The sequence below is a fragment of the Ambystoma mexicanum genome, chromosome 7q (genome assembly GCF_040938575.1).
Source record: "Ambystoma mexicanum isolate Mex_15411 chromosome 7q, UKY_AmexF1_1, whole genome shotgun sequence".
Taxonomy (NCBI): domain Eukaryota; kingdom Metazoa; phylum Chordata; class Amphibia; order Caudata; family Ambystomatidae; genus Ambystoma; species Ambystoma mexicanum.
In genome coordinates, this window is record NC_090941.1 from 955,196,408 (window position 1) to 955,216,490 (window position 20,083).

The 20,083-nt window shown below is 45.7% G+C and overlaps 1 protein-coding gene across 1 annotated transcript in view; it reads right to left on the minus strand.

The window, feature by feature from the left end:
* ACER3 (alkaline ceramidase 3) overlaps positions 1 to 19,223 on the minus strand; it is a 435,473-nt gene extending 416,250 nt beyond the window's left edge. Inside the window, exon 1 of the mRNA XM_069640008.1 lies at positions 19,040 to 19,223. Within this exon, the coding sequence (XP_069496109.1) occupies positions 19,040 to 19,142 (103 nt within the window). The 5' untranslated portion in view covers positions 19,143 to 19,223. The remainder of the gene's footprint in view (positions 1 to 19,039) is intronic.
* Positions 19,224 to 20,083: the final 860 nt, after the last annotated feature.

Consider the following 20,083-nt stretch of genomic DNA (forward strand, 5'->3'; position numbering starts at 1 on the left):
CCTGGCCCTCCAGGGACTGGGTGACCTCCAAAAAGAACACCAGACTTAGAGCACACCAGGAGGGTGGAGGATGCTCTGGCAAGAAAGGAGCAGGCCAATAGGGACACAGCTCAGGAGGTAACCCTCCTGCAGCAGAGACTGGCCCAGTACTCCAGGACCAATCAGGAGGCACAGAGAGAAAATGAGGCTCTCTGTCAGCACAATGATAGGCTCCAGCAACAGGTAGCGATGCAGGAGAGACTGATAGAGTCTAGTAAGGCCTTAACTGAGGAACTGAAAGCGCAGGCTCTTGCATTGCAACAGGGAGCAGGGGCGGATAGAGACCAGGTTCGCTGGGAGAGGGAGACTCCTGAGCATAACCTCAGGAGCCCTAGTACCAGAGGCCTTCATATCTCTCAGTCCCTGGACTCTGCCAACCCCATGTCCCCTGGCGCACATGAGCACCAGGCCACAGGGATGGCAGATTACTATCCAACCAGAAGTATGGGGCTCATAGGCCAGTACCTCCCAGGAATGGAGGGGCGGGCATCCGGGTATGGGCACCCAAGCACAGTGCAATTTAGTTGGGAACCCCAAGAGAGTAGGCACATTAAGAGCATCCTGAAAACTTCTGCCCAGTTAGGTCAGTGGGGGGGGTACCCATCAAATCCTGGCAGCAAGGAGGAATCTGAAGACTCCTCTGAACGGCGCAGGACACAGGAGACCAGGTCCCCACATTCTGCCAGCCATTCCCAGGCTCGCAGAATCTGGGAAAACCTGGAAGATCAGACAGGAACCTCTGGAAGCAGTGCCTCTGAGTCAGAGGATGAATGGACCAGGGTTACCCAAACTAAAAAGGCCAATAAGGCAAAAAGGGCCTTGCTTAAGGACCCATTGAAGCAAATAAAGGCAATAAGGCGTGTTATCACGCCTTATCATAAGAACGCCAAGTATTCTGTTTGGGAGCACTTAGAGATGTTTGAGCAAATGATGGAGACTTTTCATTTGAAGGACAGCCAAAAATGTATTCAATATGTACAGTGGACCTTCTGACCAGAGTACTCCAGTTTCTTTGCGGGGCTGGAGGACCAAAATCATTCAAGGTGGTCCACATACAGGGTGGCCATCTTGAAACATTTTTCTGTGCACAGAAATCCCCAAGAGGCTCGCAAGGCAGCCTACAATTTGCAATGTGGGGAGGATCAGGCCCCACAAGAGTTTGTGCAAGAATTAAAGTGTGCTTTTGCGCAGACCACCAGAAGGGTGCGCACAGACAGCAAAGAGTTTGTCAATACATTTTTCCATGCTCTCCCTAAATATATAATGACCCAGCTCGTGAGAGATTTTCATGAGAAAAGATCTTTAGACTGGGTCATTGAACAGGCTACCCGGATCTATGAGGTGCAGAAGCCTATCGAAAATAAAAATAATGCGCCGAAAAACCCCAAAACCAACAGCACCCCTGCTGCTGCCAAGGTGGCAGAGGTAAAGGTTGCCCCCGTTTTAGATTTGGAGATGGGGGGGCCTAAAAACCTGCCTGCACCAAATAATTCACAGCCCAGAAGGCCCTCGGGCCAGTCACAGACAGTGAGTCGAGGAGATAGTCCCACAAATGGGGTCCCCCGCTCCCCTGACTATGCAAGTCCCCGCTATAAGGGAAACCGACCAATCCTGGGTTGTGTGTGGACTCCTCCAGCCCAAGGGGGGGGATCTGGCCAAACACCTAACCCAGGGAACTTCCCTCCCAACTTCCCACAGGAGGGCAGAAATTCTCCAAATCCTGGGCAGAACTATTTCCCCAGGTATCCACCCAATTTCCAGCCCCAAAATCATCCATCCTTCTTTCCTCAATTCCCTGAGCCCAGACAACCTAATCCGGGAGAGGGGAGGCCAAGGGTGGAGGGGTACCAAAATCTTCCCAACCAGGGGTACTACCGGAGAAGGGATAGCTACCCTTCCCGGGATCAGCCCAGGGGAGAAAATAGAGCCCCGTATCAGCCTGAGCGGGTTTCACAACTTGAGCGCCAGGTCCAAAATATGGCACGGGATCTGGGTCACATACTGAGGGCTCAACAGAACCCTCAGATGAGCATGCCACCACACAATGCCCCAAACTCTGGACCTGGTGCTCCAGAACAATGACGGGGGCAGCACCCCGATAACCCACCGGTTCCCAGGGAGGAGGCACAAGGGGAAGGGGGGTATAAAGCCTTGGAGGAAGCTTCCTTCCCAACTTGTAAACAGCCCCTGGAAAACCAGGAACCGGAAACAAAATCTCCTGCCCCCGAAAGCCTGCCTCCCAAGGAGCAGAGGGGGGGTAGGAGAAACAAAGGACCCAAAAAGACCCACTTTGTAGAGGAGGTACAGGTCTTCCAATTTGAGGGAGAGGGATCCTCAGAAGATCCTGGGAAAAGGATCTGCTCCTTCAGAGATGGGGGAACTCCTCCCAAGGAAAAATGGGTCCCAAGGGATTCCAATCCAGACTGGGGAGATGTGGAGACTGAGCTACCGCCGCCCATCATCTCATCCCAGAACCGACAATACCAAAATCCCCTGGTTCAAACCCATCCTGGTGACTGCCTCCAAAAAGGGGGGGTGGCCCAGAACCAGAACCAGGGGAACCCACAATGGCTCTGATCTCCAGTTGCCAACTTTGTCTTTCAGATTCCCAAGACTCTCCACAGAATTCTGCCCAAATCTCTTCTCTCGCCATGTCCAAAACCAGAAAATTAGCCCACCAGTTGTCCAAAAATGTGCATTATCTGTGCCCCCTTGAGGAGAAGGAGGGAAGATACTATGCCCCGGTACAAGTACAGGGGGAGGGTACAATTTTGGCACTGGTGGACACTGGATCCCAAGCTACCCTTCTGTCCAAAGGGGCCTTTGAGGAACTAAATGCAGGAAGGGGGGAGAATTACCGTATTCCTCTCACCTCTCTTCCTGGACAACTGCAGAACTTTGACGGGAAGGAGATTCCTGTCGAGGGGACTGTAGATTTGGACATCAAAATTGGGCGACACAAGGTGAAACACCCGGTCATAGTAGTGACTCCAGAGGGCACCCCTTGTTTACTAGGGAATGACCTCCTGAGAAGGTTGTCACCCCTAATAGATTGCATAAAGAAGGTCCTCTGAACCCAGACTAGCCGACCAATAAAATTAAAACAGAGTGTCAACCATGTTAGTTTAAACGGCACCTGCCACATGGTTGAACAAAAATCTGACCAAGTAGAATTTCACTTCCAGAACCAAACTCCAGATGTGACAGTAATAGCAGTAGGACAACAGACTGGTGATGGGGGGTCCTCTCTATTTCTGAAAATCAACCTTCCTTCCAGTTTAAGGTGGTATTCCACACTGGAAGGAAACACCCTGAAATTCTTTACTAATCCACAATCGGACACTCCCAGTCCTATAGTCCAGAAAGATGTGAAATCAGCTCAGAGCCTGGCTGATATTCAGCAAATTGGAGAGCAGATGTTCATCCCTGTCCAGTTAAATGATGGGAAGGACTCTGTTCTCGCTCGAGTGTGTGTGAACAACGGTAAGAGCGTCATCAGCGAAGCCATGTTCCGCCAACTCCCAAAAGATCCAGCCATTCCCGCATTCAAACTGATAGACAAATGGGAAATGGACCTGGAAGCACCTAATTCCAAACATCTCCTGCCAAGCAGGTGTATGCTCAAAATCTCCATTGGCAACAAGAGCATAGTCCATAATTGTTGGGTCGTGCGAGACGTCACTGCCGCCTTTTACTTAGGCAGTGACATTCTCAATCGCTTTGCCATTAGTTTGGACCTAATAAACTTCAAAGCTTGGTCCCGATTAGCGGATAATCCCGTGGGCTTTGATGATGCAGAAGAAGCATTTAGGTCAGCTCAATTGCTACCTTATGCAGTTGAAATTCAGATCAAAGAGGAAGTCACCATCCCAGAAAGGACCCGACAATTCTCCCTGGAAGTGAAAGTTAAAAGAGGACAACATTTGAAAAACCCTGATGCTTACATACATCTAAACGCTTCTCTCCAACAGCAAGGGTTGGGGGTAAACCCAACTCCATTAGTCAACATAGAACATGACACCATTCTAATAGAGGTGGATAACAGCGACTTAAAGAGTATTACTCTAGCCGCAGGCACCATTATTGGAATGGCGGTTGATGGCGGACATTTTTCCATCGATTTAGAAAATGAACTGTTAGGACCAATCCCCAAGGACTGTTTTGACAGTGACAGTGATGACAATACAACACCAGACAGGATTTTTACCCGGCATGGGGGGGAACTTCCTGGTGTACACTTCCTGCACCTATGGTAAGGAAGATGTGACTTGTGACTTCAGGAGGGATGAGGTGATTTTCCAGGTCCATGAGGGTTGCCTTTCCCACCTGAGGCCTCCAGTCCAAATCAGCACTCTGACCAGGGACTTCTCCACCCAGCTGGAGGAGGCCGCTGAGATAGCCAAACCAGAAGTCTTTCCAGGCTTCAGGCAGATGGTGGAAGAGAGAGTCAACCTAGCTGATGCCTGTGTGACTCTGGAACAAAAGCAAAAGTCAAAACAAGTTTTCTTGGATTTCCAAGATCTCTTTGCGGTAGACTCATATGACTGTGGCCGCACCGACATCCACACAACAATTCCCACGGACCCTGGAATGACTCCAGTGTTTGTGAAGCAATATCGTTTGCCTCTCGCCTCCATGGAGTCCCTTACTGAAATAATTAAGAACCTTGAGTCCCGGGGAATAATACATCCAGTACACAGCACCTTCAATAATCCGGTGCTGGGAATATTGAAGCCAAACGGCCAGTGGAGACTCTGCGCCTTCCTTATGGAGCTCAACAAACGGGTCCATACTTCCCGATGGCCTCTGCCCTACATTGACCAAGGGCTGGCCCAGATTCAAGGGTCACAAGTATTCACTGCAATAGACCTGACCAATGGATACTGGACCGTGCCTGTCAGTAGGGAGGACCAATACAAACTGGCTTTTACCTTTGGGGGCCAGCAGTACACCTGGACCCGGACTCCCTTCGGATACCTCAACTCCGGCAATGAATTCAACATTTTCCTACATAAGGCCATGCCCGACCTGGGTGCGAGGGGTAACCTGGCTTATGTAGATGATGTCCTCATCAAAAGTTAATCTGTGGAAGAACACATAGCGGAGATCTGTTATGTTCTGACGCAGTTGAGGGCCGCCGGAGCAAAACTTTCCTTCCAGAAAGAACAGTGGTGTAGAACCCGTGTTAATTTCTTGGGGCATGAGATTACTCCTCAGGGTCTCTGTCCCCAGGAAAAGAAAGTGTAAGCACTTCAGAAACTGAAAGACCCCACAACTCTGCGGGAACTAAGGAGCCTCCTTGGACTGACTAATTACAGCAGAAAGTTCATTGGAGGCTACGCAGAGATCACTAGACCCCTGATTCATCTCTTGAAGGGGTGGGTCAAGTGGGAATGGGGTCCAGAACAATCTGAGGCGGTAAGACAACTCAAAAGAAGCCTCTCACAAGCGCCTTGCCTAGCTTACCATGTCAGAAACAAGGAGTTCTTCCTGGAGACGGGGTTCTCTAATACGTGCTTGACGGCAGTATTATACCAAAAGCATGACAAGGTCAATAAAGTAATCTCCAATGCGAGCAAAACTTTATCCTCTGTGGAGGAAAAATTCAACGATGGTGAGTAGGCATTCCTGGCAACGGTGTGGGCATTGAAGAATTACCGCCCGTTTATCCAGGGGGTACACATCATAGTGGAGACTCCACACCAGCCTCTGCAATATCTCCAAAGTGACAGAATCCGGGCCGGAAATGTGAGTAATTCCCGAATTACTTCCTGGATTCTGACAATGCAAGGCTTTCCTGTGGAGGTCAGATATGGCCAAAACAAGAAGAGTCCCCTCGCGCAAGGTCTGGCTGACTTGCATGATTGTGCCAGAAAAAACTGTGAGAAAACTGACTCGAGGACGAGAGTCTAAAAATCAAGGACAACATGGCGGCATACCTTAATTCCCCACACAAAGTCTTTGAAGAAGACAAGTGTGTGGGAATGCCCACTGTCTATGTGGATGGATGCTCTTACCATGTTGACAACGACGGGGAGAAAGAACTGTTGGCTGGCGTAGGGAATGCATGGGTGAAGGAGTTCCCAGAACCCTCCGCTGGATACAAAATTGGTCCCCGAAGTAGTCAGGTGGCAGAATTGATGGCTGTGCATCAGGCCATCCTCACTGCTGTCCAGCATCAACTCCACGAACTGGTCATAATCACAGATTCGGATTATGTACGGAACGGGTTCGTGGATCACCTGGTCAACTGGAAAACCAGAGGCATGTTATGCGCTAATAACAAACCCCTGAAACATGGGAAGTTAATCCAAAACATTGATGATCTGGTCACCTCGAATGGGATGACCATCTACTGGAAGAAGATCAAGGGTCATTCCAAAGTAGAGGGACCAGACAAAACTGGAAATGGCTTAGCTGATCAGCTGGCCAAAACCGGGGCCATGCAAGGGGATCTAATCGAAATAGAGTCCCTGTTGGGGGAAATCCAGGTCACCGTTATCACTAGGTCCCATATAAATGCTCACAATGATCTTTCAACTGCACAATGGAGTAAGGAGACCCCTGATGCTGATTTAATTACAGCTCAGAAGGGGGATCCAATTATTGGTAAGTTTTACCAACACCTTGAGGACCCTGAGAACTTTCCGCTGACGGATACCGATTACATTGGGAAAGAGGACCTTAGAGTGTTGATGAAATGTCCAAAAATGTTCCGAATCCAAGACGGTTTGTTGGTAAGGAAATCCCAAGCTGGCCATGATCAGTGGGTGCCAGAGTGGTTCCTACCTCATTCCGAAGCCTGATGTTAAGTCACGCCCATGATGCTGCCACCGCCGGTCATAGGGGTTTTCACACAACACTGGAAATCTTGAGAGAGGTTGCATACTGGCCACACATGGGGCAGGACCTCGACCAATACTTGAAGGGGTGTCTTGTGAGTACACAATTTCAGCCATCATCCTTACACACCGTGCGCCTCTCCAATAGAGGGGGATGACACTGCCATGGTCAGATTTGCAAATCGACTTTGTAGGCCCTGTGATTCGCTCGTCTAGAGGAAACAAGTACATGTTGACCGTTACATGCTTGTTTACCAAGTGGGTGGAATGTCTCCCAGCCCCAAACTGCAAGGCAGAAACAGCAGCTGCCCTGATGATTAACCACATCTTTTCCCGTTTTGGTCTACCTCGAAGGATTGAGTCAGACAGGGGTAGCCACTTCACCAGTGAAGTAATGACAAAGATGTGGGAGATACTGGGGGTCAAAAGAAAGCTACATATTGCTTACCGGCCAGCTTCTTCTGGAGCAGTGGAGAGATATAACCGAACCATTGTGAGCATCTTAAAAAAGTTTGTGGCAGATTCTGGGCCAAGTTGGGATATCCGATTACCTCTGGTCCTAATGGCCATCAGATCTACCCCTTCATCTGCAACCAAAATGTCGCCATTTGAGTTGATGACTGGCCGCAAGATGGTGCTTCCCCAGCATCTACTCTACAGAACCCAAGAGCAAACGTTGATAAATGCCTCCACAACTTATGAGTATGTGGAGAATTTAAGGAAACACCTTCAGCATGCTTTTGCCTATGCTCAGCGGAACCTAGAAAGATCAGCCAAGAGCATGAAGACCCACTATGATTTAAAAACTACCCGAAAGGAATATAAGGTGGGTAATCGGGTCTATCTATACAATTTCCAAAGAAACCAGGCCAAACAGAGAAAATTTTTGCCTACATGGAAGGGACCGTTTGAAATTATAGAAAAGATCTCCCCTGTGGCCTACAAGATCCGCATCCACAAAGGCGGTTTGGCAGAGGGGGAAGACAAGTGGGTACATATAAATCAGCTAAAGTGTTGCCATCCCAGGCACACTCTGCAGCAACTGGAGGAGTCCTCTGCAATACCAGAGGGGACCGTTCCAGATTAATTCAGTTCCAACCCTAAAATATCCCACATATAGTCTATAAAATATTATACTCTTGTAAGCCACTGTCTTTGAATGATAACATTTTGAGAAACAAGTTAAGCATAAAATGTATATGTCTGCCACACCATTAATAGTGGTGGAAAAATGTCTACGAATAGGTATTGCCGCTTTTCCTTTGTCGTCCTAGGAGAAAGAAAACCTGGAGACTGACCAAGGAGGACGACCGGGGACCGGGAGCCGAGACCCGAGGGGCCCAGGGTACTGCCCAATCCTCCCATCAGGACCAGCAAGGAGAACTGATTGATCGACTGGAGGGAAGAAAAGATGCTGAACTGTGCCCCCTACAGGATTGGAAGAAGATAATGGGGACATACCAGCGCAAGGGCTCAAAACCTCCTTTGCACCCGACTTCCCCTTGACTTGAATCAAAGCGCAGTCGGGCGTGGGGATTTGTCATGGGTTTTGACCCATGTTGAATCAATAGACTGGGTAGATGTGGAGATGAGCTGTCGCCGCCCATTCTATCCCAGAACAAACTAAATCAATAGACTGGGTGGATGTGGGGATGAGCTATCGCCGCCCACATTCACGCCAGAATATGAGAACTGCGCAGTTGGCACGAGACCACTCCAAAGATACAACCTTCTTGTGGGGAATTCATTTTCTTAATCCCAAACATGGTTGCATTACCAGTACTCACCACTATCAGAAAGCCGGCGTTTTAAAACCACCAGACTTTTGTGTAAAACTGAACAAATGAAACAAAACCAGACCAAGGAAAGACTTGCTAAGAGGTGGATACAATGTAAAACTATATTCTGAAATGACTTGAAGGAAGTAATTATTTAATGTATATGTAAAAATTGTCAGTTTGATTTGAATGTAGAAAACTGGGAACAAAAAGTGAGATTTAGCTGAAACCTGGCTTAATGAAACTGAATTCTGCCTGACAACTACCCCCGACAGGAGTTGATACTGGATCAACAGCTGTGTTCCCAGGCCTGGCTGCCGGGCCTGGCTGCATCCTGAGGTCACATGGCCTTGTTGATTAGATTAGGGGTGGAGCAGCTGGGGACTACAGGGAGTTGAACAAAGGCCTGTCCTGGACTCAGGCAAATGTTATATTGGGGGGAGTTCTGATCAAAAATAGATCGGGCAACCATTTTGTAATAACCAGGAATTCAGAATAAGACATAGCCAAGCAGATCCCAAGATGGTTTCTATAAATACAAAATGGTCGAATTTCACAAAGTCACGATGCTGTAATTGAATAATTTCTTATAAGCTGTTCATGGAAAGTCCACTGAAGGAGAACATGTCTGGGACGGAGTGTCTGTACTTCTTGCGAGTAATTTTGTCAGTGATGAGCCCGGGGCAGCCATGCAGTGGCCGAAGGAAGGTAGCAATTAGTTCAGGCAGCTGTTCAACTAGCAACAATTTAGACTTTTGACATGAAAGCATGCTGCTGCCTGCCTCGAGGCTGACGTCAAAGATGTACTCTCACCTAGCATCAAAGGATTCATTTTAAAGGTCAATAACATCACACAGAGATATAATTAGTTTGTATGCCAATTGATGTTATAGGGGCTTCCTCTTAGGGGAAACTGGGAGGGGCAGTGCCTCTGCTAGTAGCTGAGCTTGGGGGAAGTGGATAAACCAGTTATTTCACCCTGTGATGTGGGAAGCCACACCCCTTTTTGACCAGGGCATAATTTTAAAAAAAGATAGATAACTCAGAGTGTGGACTTGTCAGAATTATATAAGTAATATCATTATTTTTGTGATTTTTCTGTGAACATTTTGAGATGCGGTAGGACCCTGTGGTGTATTCTGGGGGGTTGCTAGCGGAAAATAGGGTCTCACTCCAAATGTCTGCATGTTAAAAATCTGACACTTCATCAATTAATGTCCATATTCCTTGCGCACATGTGTGTAAATTTGGGTAAATGTCCGATATTGCAAAACCAGTTAAAAAACGCAAAATGTTGTCATTTTTGAATGCAAGCCCCCAGGAAGATCAGAGGCGGACAAGCATGGACGATAAGGAATATATAATGTGCACATGTAATTTCAACAAATTGTATATCTGGTAAGGATGTATTTGAATCAAATATAGATTTGTGGGCAAACTGACCAGGGGAGGATCCTCTGACCCATAAAACCTACAGCATCACTCTGACTCACATTTCCTTCCCCCAATCATGGGAGAGGGGAGAATTGGGCCAATGACAAGTAGAGAGGGGCAGGCTTAGTGATGCTGCGCACACACCCACTTTCAAAAGACATAAAAAGAGCCACTGGAAGCTAGAGACGAGATTCAAATCCACTTGCTGCGGAGCGTTTTGCCGGACCACACAACATCCAGAAGATACCAGTTCCAGACTGACTCCAGCTACATACTCCAGAACCTAGAACTTATACTTTAGAACCTAAATCAGAGGCCTAAAACCACAATCTGAGTTCTCTGCAGCAGGCCTCAAATCATTGAAAGCTACTCACAGCCGGGCGAGCTGCTTGAATCCCTTGCCAAGAACTTTTGCCAGGACCAGTGCCGGGATCCAGGAGCCGTGCAGAGACCGCTGTATCCGGACAGACCAGACAAGAGATCCAGAGTGACCCAGACCGCTGTGAGCAGAACCAGAGAGCTGACCCAGATCACCGTGAAGTGCCGAGACCAGAACCGGAGTCCAGTCCAAAACCTGACCAGATCCGTGGCAAGGCCTATTTCAAATTTATATTGTGAGTACCTAGCAGAACTGTGCAGAACCAATCTCTTAGTTAAAATAATCTAAAATAATCTAATCCAAACTATTTTAACCTAAGTAGAAGAGCCTCCTAGAAATCGTGTCATCTGTCATTTGTAAAGCGGCACAACTGCACAACTGTCACCTGTCAATTCTGAAGCTGCAAGCTGTCACCTGTCATTTTGAGTTTACTTTAAATCCGAAGAACTACCTTTATTAAATCGTCCGTATCTCTGGAACCGTTTGGGATAGGAACGAAATTTAGCTTTCCAACAAACCTAGAACCGACTTGCTACTCCTTATACTTTTGCCGTAATCACGATTCACGCACTCGCGAATTTTACCGCGATTTGCGATTTGGTTAAAAATCCAGCCACGTGTAACCATCAGCAGTCATTTCTTTCCTTGCTAAAAATTTGTTTGCCTCTTAATCACCATCTCTGAATCATTGCTAAAGTGAGCCTGAACTCATCCCAAGTATCTCTCACTCACCCTGAACCTCCTAAAGGGAATTAAAAGCATTTTCAGCATATTTCTCACTTCATTGCCACCACATTCAAAGCACTTGGGCCTGTGTTTTAAAACTCATACTGGTTTTCTCTAAGCTTGCTGGGGGGGGAACTGAATTTCGTATTGTATTTGATTGCATTCCTGAGAACTGTGTGCTTCTCTTTCCATCTACTTCCATGTCTTACATTGCATAGGGGAGGGGGGTGAATTGCCAGAGAAAAAGTGATTATATTATCTTTTGCTAAAATCATCTCAAGTATTTCTGTACTGCATTTTATTCCTCATTGCTTTTCCCTTGAAATCATAAAAGTATTTTTGCTACTTGATCCATCCTATACTAACTCCTCATTGATTATAAAGAAGTGTGCTAGTGTCAGATTACCCATTGTTGATTAACATTATATTTATAAGGGCGATATCAATTATTAATTTATTATAAAAGCATGGTATCTATATTTTGTCTTATTTCTCAAATAAAGCTTTTAAACTTGCAAAACAGAACTACTTCTTGGTTCAGTGGGGTTAGGGGGATTCTAAGAGAGGGGCGTTATATAGGGGTAGTCATCCAGAACTCATGAACTGGACATAAAGATATATCAATAAGGGTTTCCATTCAGTATCCCAGACTAGGCATTGACTTAGCTGTAGTGTTGAATTGAATCTTCTTACAGGTCCACACTGTTTTGGGATTTCCAGTTTCTTTTCTAAATTGGAGGGTTTTCAGAAGGTCGGATTGTATTTGTGTTGGCGGTTGGATTACAAAGGGTATTATAAAAAAGGTGGTCACTTCAGTTTATTTGGGGCAGATGCAACCAGGTTTCTTCTGCAGAAAATTGCATCTAGTGTGTACCCTTGAGTGGGTTGATCCCTTAACCATTTGCTGTAGCTGCATCTTTGATAGTTGAGATGTTAGTGATTTAGCAGGGTTGATATTTTCTTCTCCAAACCATATATTGAAATCTTGCAACAGGATCAGCTGGTCATATTTTACGGCAATGTTGGTTATGGTGTCTACCAATGCGTCTGAGAAAGCAGATTGTATGCCGACGGCCTGCAGACGAGTAGGAATTAAATATTAGTTTGATGGTCTGTGCCTTTGTCGAAGAGATTCTGATATTGGAATATTTAACAATGGTGCTATTGTGATATTTAGGTGGTCTTTGTGCACAGCAGTGAGACCTCCTCTTTTTCCTTTTCTCTTTGAAGTTGTTGAGTAGTAATTCATATGCAACTACTGTGAATTCTTCCGTTACTCAGGTTTTAGTAAGGAATAGAATGTCAGTTCCACCATTATTGAGGAGATGGTGTATTGCAGTGCTGTGACATCAAATTGGGTGTTGACTAGGTTTCAGTGAATTTCTTCGAATCTTGAGCTCAGTTTGTCCTTTGACTGTGGTGTTGGTAATTTGATTTGGCATGGGTTCATCTTTCCTTTTGATCCTGCTTTGGGTTTTGGCTTTTGAGGTGTGTGCTACAGTTTTGTTGTTTCCGTTTCTTTATTGAGCCAGTTCAAGAAGGTTGCCTTTTGGGTTGATCTGGTCTTTGGTGTTGGCTGCAGGTTTGTGTTGATTAAACGTGTTCTCTCGCCAGTATCGTGTGATGTTGTGATGTATCATGTGTTGTAGTCAATTAGTTCTGTTGTATTTCTTCTGTCCATCTCCGGTCTCTCCCTTGTACTTCCATCCTCCCTTCTTGTGTGATTGGTGTGTTTATGATGACTGGTTGTTGAGTTGGGCTGTAGGTATTGCAAAACATAAAGTGATTTTGGTTGTGTTCATGCAAAGGGGCTCTATTCCAATAGGTGGTTTAATTTAGTGTTTCTTGGTATTAGTGGGTTCCTTGGCGTGGTAGATTGAGATGCCTGGTCTTCTTCCATCTGGTTTGTTCTTATATGGTGCCTTCATGTGCTTCAATCTTTCCTGGTACGTGGCATTTTGTTGAGGTTTTTGTATTTGGGTTGAGGGCTTACTGGTTGGTTGTCAGTTCCTTCTTTGGATTTGGGATATTTTCATTAGGTTAATATTTCGTAGTAGGTTGGCTGGATCTCAATGGATTTAAGAATCTCAATGGATTTTATCTATTGCTGTTCAACCATGCAATTTATAGGTGACATTCCTGTTAGGAATGGTATTCCTGATATATGTTTAACCTCTTGCTAAATGCTTCCCGATGAATGTATGGTGTGTCTCTGCAGGTATGAGGTCATGATTGGAATGCAAGGAGTGTGACCGATTGGAATGCTGAGTGTATGAGGTTCCACCCAGGGCAGTTGGTGATGATATATGCTGGGTGGTGGGAGCCAGTGGGCTTCCCCCTAAGACTATACTTAGTTTTTCCTTGTGATGTGACCTGATTAAAGTAACCTAAAGATCACAGCTGGCTACCTGAGTATCCTTTATAAGTACCCTGACTACAGGACATAACTCCTTGTCGATTGGCGTCTCAGCTGGCGGTATTATTTGAGCAGCATTTATTGTAGCCATCTATAACCGGGTGCTAGTAATTTTGATGGTTATAGGGCAATATCAATGCCAAAGAGAGCTCTGGGTTAAGTAGCTTCAGGATGTCATCAGGTGGATGCAGCATAAGGTTTGCAGTATTGCAATGTTGCAGTAGCAGCGGGGTATGTATCTCAGGGTTACAGTATTTCTGGGTCACCTTATTTTACGCTATCACAGGGGCACAATACTGAAGGGTTAGAAAGTCAAAAGAGGGAAGTATGCTTCTGTGGCAGGTTACCGCAGGGGGTGGGTACCGCCGGAGCTCGGTCTGGCACAGACGGGGAGCCTCAGTCGGGTAGGGATCTGCAGTCAGGTCAGGGGAGACAAGACTCTCAGCGGATGGGGGCGTGCAGGGGGAGTTGGAGAGAGACTCGCAGCGGGCATGTACATTAGTAAAATATCCCATTAGTAAATGGGTAAACCTTGCGTTGGCAAAATCTGATAGTGGCAACACCTCACGTTAGCAACGTCTCACATTCGCAGAATCTCACAGCAGAATCTCAGTGGCCAAAAAACCTTACAGGGGCAGAATATGATAGTGGTAAAATCTCACATTAACAAAGTCTAAAAGGTATTGAATATTTTTTTTTTTTTAAACAGACGCACATTTTTTCGAAGGTATTTTCTATGAAGAAATGACTTCGAAAAAACTCAGAGGGGTAAGCGATTAAAAGGGGCGGGCAGGGGGTTGGGGTAATAGTATAGATAAGGGGTGGGCTGGGGTGGACACCCCACATTTTAACCAAAAGAAATGTGAATTGTTTTTTCAAAGTAATTTCTTCGTAGAAAATGACTTCAAAAAAATGTGCAACAGCAAAGGGACATGGAAACCAGTCTCAGATTAGCAGAATCCCACTGTGACAAAATCTCATTTTAGGGAAATCTCAGTGGCTAAATCTGATAGTGGTAAAATATGACAGTAGCAAAGTCTCTCACGAGCAGAGTCTCTCACAAGCAGAGTCTCAGTGGCCATAATCTGTTACAGGAATACCATCTGAAATTTTGATAGCTTCCACCCACAGAACTTGACAAATAATTTTCTGTACGATCAATACATGCGATTATGTCGCAACTGTACATCCATCGTAGACTATTATTTCCATGATAACCTAGATGAACAACTAAGGGTAAGAGGCTTTCCTAACAAGCTCATCAGCCATTCCAAGAAAAGGGCTTTTTCATCCTGTGGATCCAGAATGGAGTCAGAAACACCTCTAATGTTCATCGCAACTTACTTCACAATGAGGCAGTAAACCCAAAGGTCCTTTAAGACGAGGTAACAGTATCTGAGATGGATGGGGATGCAGATCTTACTCGTACATCAATAATCAGAACGACTCAGGAAGTTTGGCAAAAACACAACTGTTTTAATTACACTTGTTAAAACAGAGAGTACAACGGGCATAAATGGACGTCGCACACTCAAGAGTCTCTCAAAACATTACATGAAAAAACAACTTTGTACTAAAAATTCATCATCACGGACGTCATACTACGTGGCAAAATAAGAAAACCGATAGGTGTTTTTCTTAAGCCTATCACAAACCCCCAAGTATACTTTCTATGTGGTATGGGATCGTGATTGGAAGGTCAGGGGACAACTAAGCCCATCCCAAGTGCAAGTGATCTTCTGTGGCATACTAATACACAACGTTCCTTTGGCTTCTCAAACTATAGGGCCTCTTGCTAAGTGGCCCTCTATAATTGGTTGCCACGCTTGTACCCTTCTGGAATATTCCACTCACTAGCAGCACGCAAGCTGGTACCCCAGATGCTGGGGGGTTGGCTTGGCATGCCTCCCCACCCAATTAGCCCAACATCCATCATCACTACTGCGGTCTGCCATTCAATTAATGGTCTTTGAACTCGGCCTTGCAAGGCTCACTGTGCCCGAGAATAAAAGCGAGTGAGAGCATGGCCTTATCTTCTGGTCTCAGTGTAGCTCGCCCCAAAGTCTATTTTCATCGGACCATGTGACTGGAGACCACGTTTTGAGCTCCTTCGTTGCATTTAATACTATTAAATGAAGAAAACCTGGCACTTTTAGTGTTTTTCCGTTACACCTAAACAGGAGCTTGGCTCGCTTCTCATGTTCATTGTATCTCCTTGAGTAGATAACCATGCTCTTGGCGGCCCAGACTACTGACACTGGGCCAAGTAAGCCTTCTTGAATCTTCCTTCGCCATCAGCTGTTTCATTCCGCTGCACCACACTGTCAACCCTTCATTCTCAGGGTCCAAGTTTACTAAAATGCGTCGGGGAACATCCAGATTCTATACAAACTATATATATTATATAGATATATATTGGCAGCACCGCCTGCAGTCTAGTCACTATGTATAGCCAGCCTTATGATTATTTCATCTACTTGCATTACTGTGTCTGCACATTCATGAAATGGCTTTGCATTTTCTTCAGTGCTTCTCCTCCGAATGTTCAATCTTCATTCCGCACATGGAACGTTGCTCAATTCTTTACTTCGCCATCAGATTCTATAAGGTTTATTCGCCTTCTTCATTGGTATCTATTCTAGGTGCGTCATTTCTGCTTCATGTGACGTCACCAGTCTTCTCTTTCATTTTTCTTCAACCTTCTTCCAGAACTTCCCTCAGAAGACGGGTACATCATATAGGGCATTCTCAATGGATACCTTGTTGCGAGGACTTTTTTCGCGGTATAGGCACCATTATTGGCTTTGCGAATGTCGCAATTTCCAGCTGCCAACATATAGGCAGAATGGGGGCGGGACTTCCGGTAGAGGTACTTGGCTCCTCCTCTACAGCACGGTGGATCCACAAGATACAAACTCACCTTACAGGACGAAATGAACAGCTAATTTCACCAATTTATAATTTAGGGGACTACTTGAATCCTTTCTATTCAGAAAGTTTTTCATGCATCCCTCTAATCCAGGGGTCAAAATTAGGATTTGTTAGCCAGGAGCTAAATGCTGCTCCTCGGTATCAGGCATCACCAGTTATACATTATCCAATATACTTTCAATGTCTCTTAAATGTGCCTTTATTCTCTTTTATACACATACCTAAACCTACACAGTTAATATTACATAGCTATGTTTTAATGGCACCACTTGCCTATGGAGTCAGAAGTAGCTGTTGGCAGCTCTTAGTTTCAAGGCTCTGCTTGGATATACCCAAGAACTAAATAGCTCCCAGATCCTGGCAATTAGGAACCCTGCTAATCATGGGCCCCTTTGTGGTGCACTTAGTACTAGCTCCGGATTTAGATTCTATGCCCCAATTACTAGCACTGGTTGTAAATACTATGTATTTTGAATGTTTGCTGCTTTTACAGATTCGATGCCTGACATTGGTTGGGCCACATCGTTTCTATTGGCCTGGCCCTATTTAGTATTTGTACATGTTGCTAGCTTTTCAGTCAGCATTAGTGAGCATCGGTACAGTATCGCTCTATGGTTACCTCAGTATTACTTTTCATATTTTGTATTCATATGCATCCATGCCTTTGAGCCTGTGTTCATTCAGGTACTATACTATAGGGTTGTGCCGGTTTCCCCGACACCTCCCCCCTCGGCGACATCACATTGAAAGATTACGTTTTCAGTGCATCTTTGATTGAAGTACAAAATTGAACAATAGGGAACCAATCAAAATAAAATAAGCAAAATCATTCGAGGCAAAATAGCAAATGCAATTAAAAAATATAAACTGGATCTAAAAATCAAGATATCTTAAATGCAAGTGAAAAACTAACAACTATGCAATGCAGCTGCAAGCGACTATCGCAAGTCACCCATTTCAATTAATAATCCATTTAATTTCTCGTTCTACAGTGACCTCTGCAATGACGGTTATCTGAACGTTTGTATTATATATATATATATATATATATATATATATATATAAACACACAGACACACACACGATTTCTGTTGCTGGATGCGTTTCCTATCAGAAACTCTGACATTAATTACAAGACAATATTTAAAAAAAACGTTTACAAACAAACAGCATGATTGTTTCCTTAAACAAATTGGAAGCACTCGGGAAACAAAAAATACGATTTTCCTATTGTGTCCTTAAAAAAACATTGATCCAGTCCAATGTATGCCAAGGAAACTTTTAAGCTGGAATACCATTAGTCAGTCTTTTTTGGCATAGCGCTCAACCATTTGTGTTGCAAAGGCGGGTGAAATCACCCGATTTTGTTTTTGGCGGGTGAGACGCCCATTGGAATGAATGGGCGTGCAGAAAGCTTGGCGGGTGCGTCCGCCTTTTTCAAGGCGGGTGACACCCACCAAAAGCGTGTGAGTTGAGAGCTATGTTTTTGGGAGGTCTAGTGCCACATACCACTAACTAACATAGCTCTCAACCTTTCATGGCCCCTGGGCGGGTGAAAACACCCGATTTTGTGTTTGGCTGGTGAAAACCCATTGATTGCTATGAGCGTGTAGGGAGCTTGGCGGTTGAGAGTACTGCCTAAGTGGCAGGTGACACCTGCCAAAAGCGGGTGAGTTGAGAGGTATGATTACTAAACATCTGATATTGTCTAATGTTTGACTGTACATTACACTATTGTCATTAATAGCATGGCAATGAGTTGTATACTTGGCCTAGGCAGGTGTATAGTTATTATTATAATTGTTCTTTTATAACGTGCTTAATACCAGAGATCAGTTTCTAAGCGTGAGGCCGAGATTCGAACCTGTATTGTTATACATCGTCTTGCTGAAACGTGTTGTCCCTTGGCTATCCTCCCGGTCTAACAAGAACTGCATGGCAATGGTAGTTCCCAAACAGCAATGCCAGTTGTATGATTCACTTGGCAGCAGGCGTTTGCTTTTGAGTTTTTGCTGTAAAAGTAGGTGCTCATGTTTCCATCTTAGAATGCACCCCCAGCAACCCAGCCGGCTCCCGTTAACCACCTAGCTGCCTGTGAGAACCCACTTTGAAGGACACACGGTCGTGAGTCAGTCTGACCAGAATCTGAAAACGTGAAGCTGTTCAGCCTTTTGCTGTGACCAGCGAACCAGGAAGAAGGCAGCCAAGCACTCTGCTGCTGACTGTACGCTACCGGCTTCATGACAGTGAAAAGAGCAGAACTGAACATGCCCCTCATTCATCTGTCACGATAGAGCGCGAAGACTACCAGCCTACGGCAGGAGGAGGGGGGGGGGGGGGGGGGGTTGGCATTCAAATGAAGGTGACGGTAACGTCCTTTTGTCCGCTTGTTGTACTACAGCGGAGGGGTTTGGGCAGGTGTGCTGTGCTTGGGCGGAAGAAAACACGCTGAGCACTCTCACGTAAAATAGTGCGCCACAGAATAAAAACTCACAGAACTCTGCGACGTAGAAGGAGACAGCGTAGTTCTCCTCGCACCAGTCCAAGGTGGAGGTGGGGGGACCCCAATAGCCGGGCCTGTCCGCCGCAGGAGCCATGGTGGAAGTGGGAGGGAGCCGAGAGCCGGTGCAGGGGAAGGCTCCGCCTTCCGGAGACACCCGGGGCCTGGCGACGGAGTGGGGGCGGTCCGGGATGGGAGGGGACTAAAAGGAAAGCAGTGGATCCCAAATACGCCATGGCAACGCGACGCGTAGGCGAGGAGGGCGAATGCGCAGGTCAAGTAATCCTGGCGGCAGTCGTTTCTACTCTTTTCACACTTTAAACGAATACATCCGTGTACACGTAGTATTAGAAAACCTATCCACTTCAAAAACGGGAGAGTCATATGCATAATATGATGCCTCTAAATTCGTCCGATGTGTTACATTCACCTCACAATAAAATGCTGCTTAAATTGCAAGTTTCCCTTGAAATACATTAACCTGGATGAATTGCAGGGTCATAAAGGCAGGACACTTACTGCATGAGGGGAGCTTGACCAACATCAGCTGCTGGTGCGTTCCCCCGTGGAAATTGTCCACATTTAAAAAACAGTTCAAGAGCAAAGCATACAATTGCAAAATCGCCTTTAGGCAGTGCTCTCAAGTTACCAGTGGCCATGAGTGAGAATGCCACCCAGTCCTGTTTTTGCTTTGAATTGTGGGAATTATAGTTTCTCATAATTTCGAATGGAGACGGATAAACAAGTACCAGGACCCAAAGGAAAAAACGGGTTGATGGCCTTCGCACGTATGATTGCTTGATTGTTTATTTATTATGCCCTTATACACAAGTGTTTCAAAGCGCAGCCATGCATGAGAGGGGAAGACATAGGGAAGACAATACAAACGATCTTACTAGGCAAGGTATATTCAGATCATGCAGGGGAACAGAACAGGATTGTGTGGGCGAGCGGGCAAAAGAGACCAAGTGCACCCAGTTCTGTCAGAACATGGGTTAAGTGCAGAGAGACAGGGCACAGTGAGGGAGCCCAAACCAA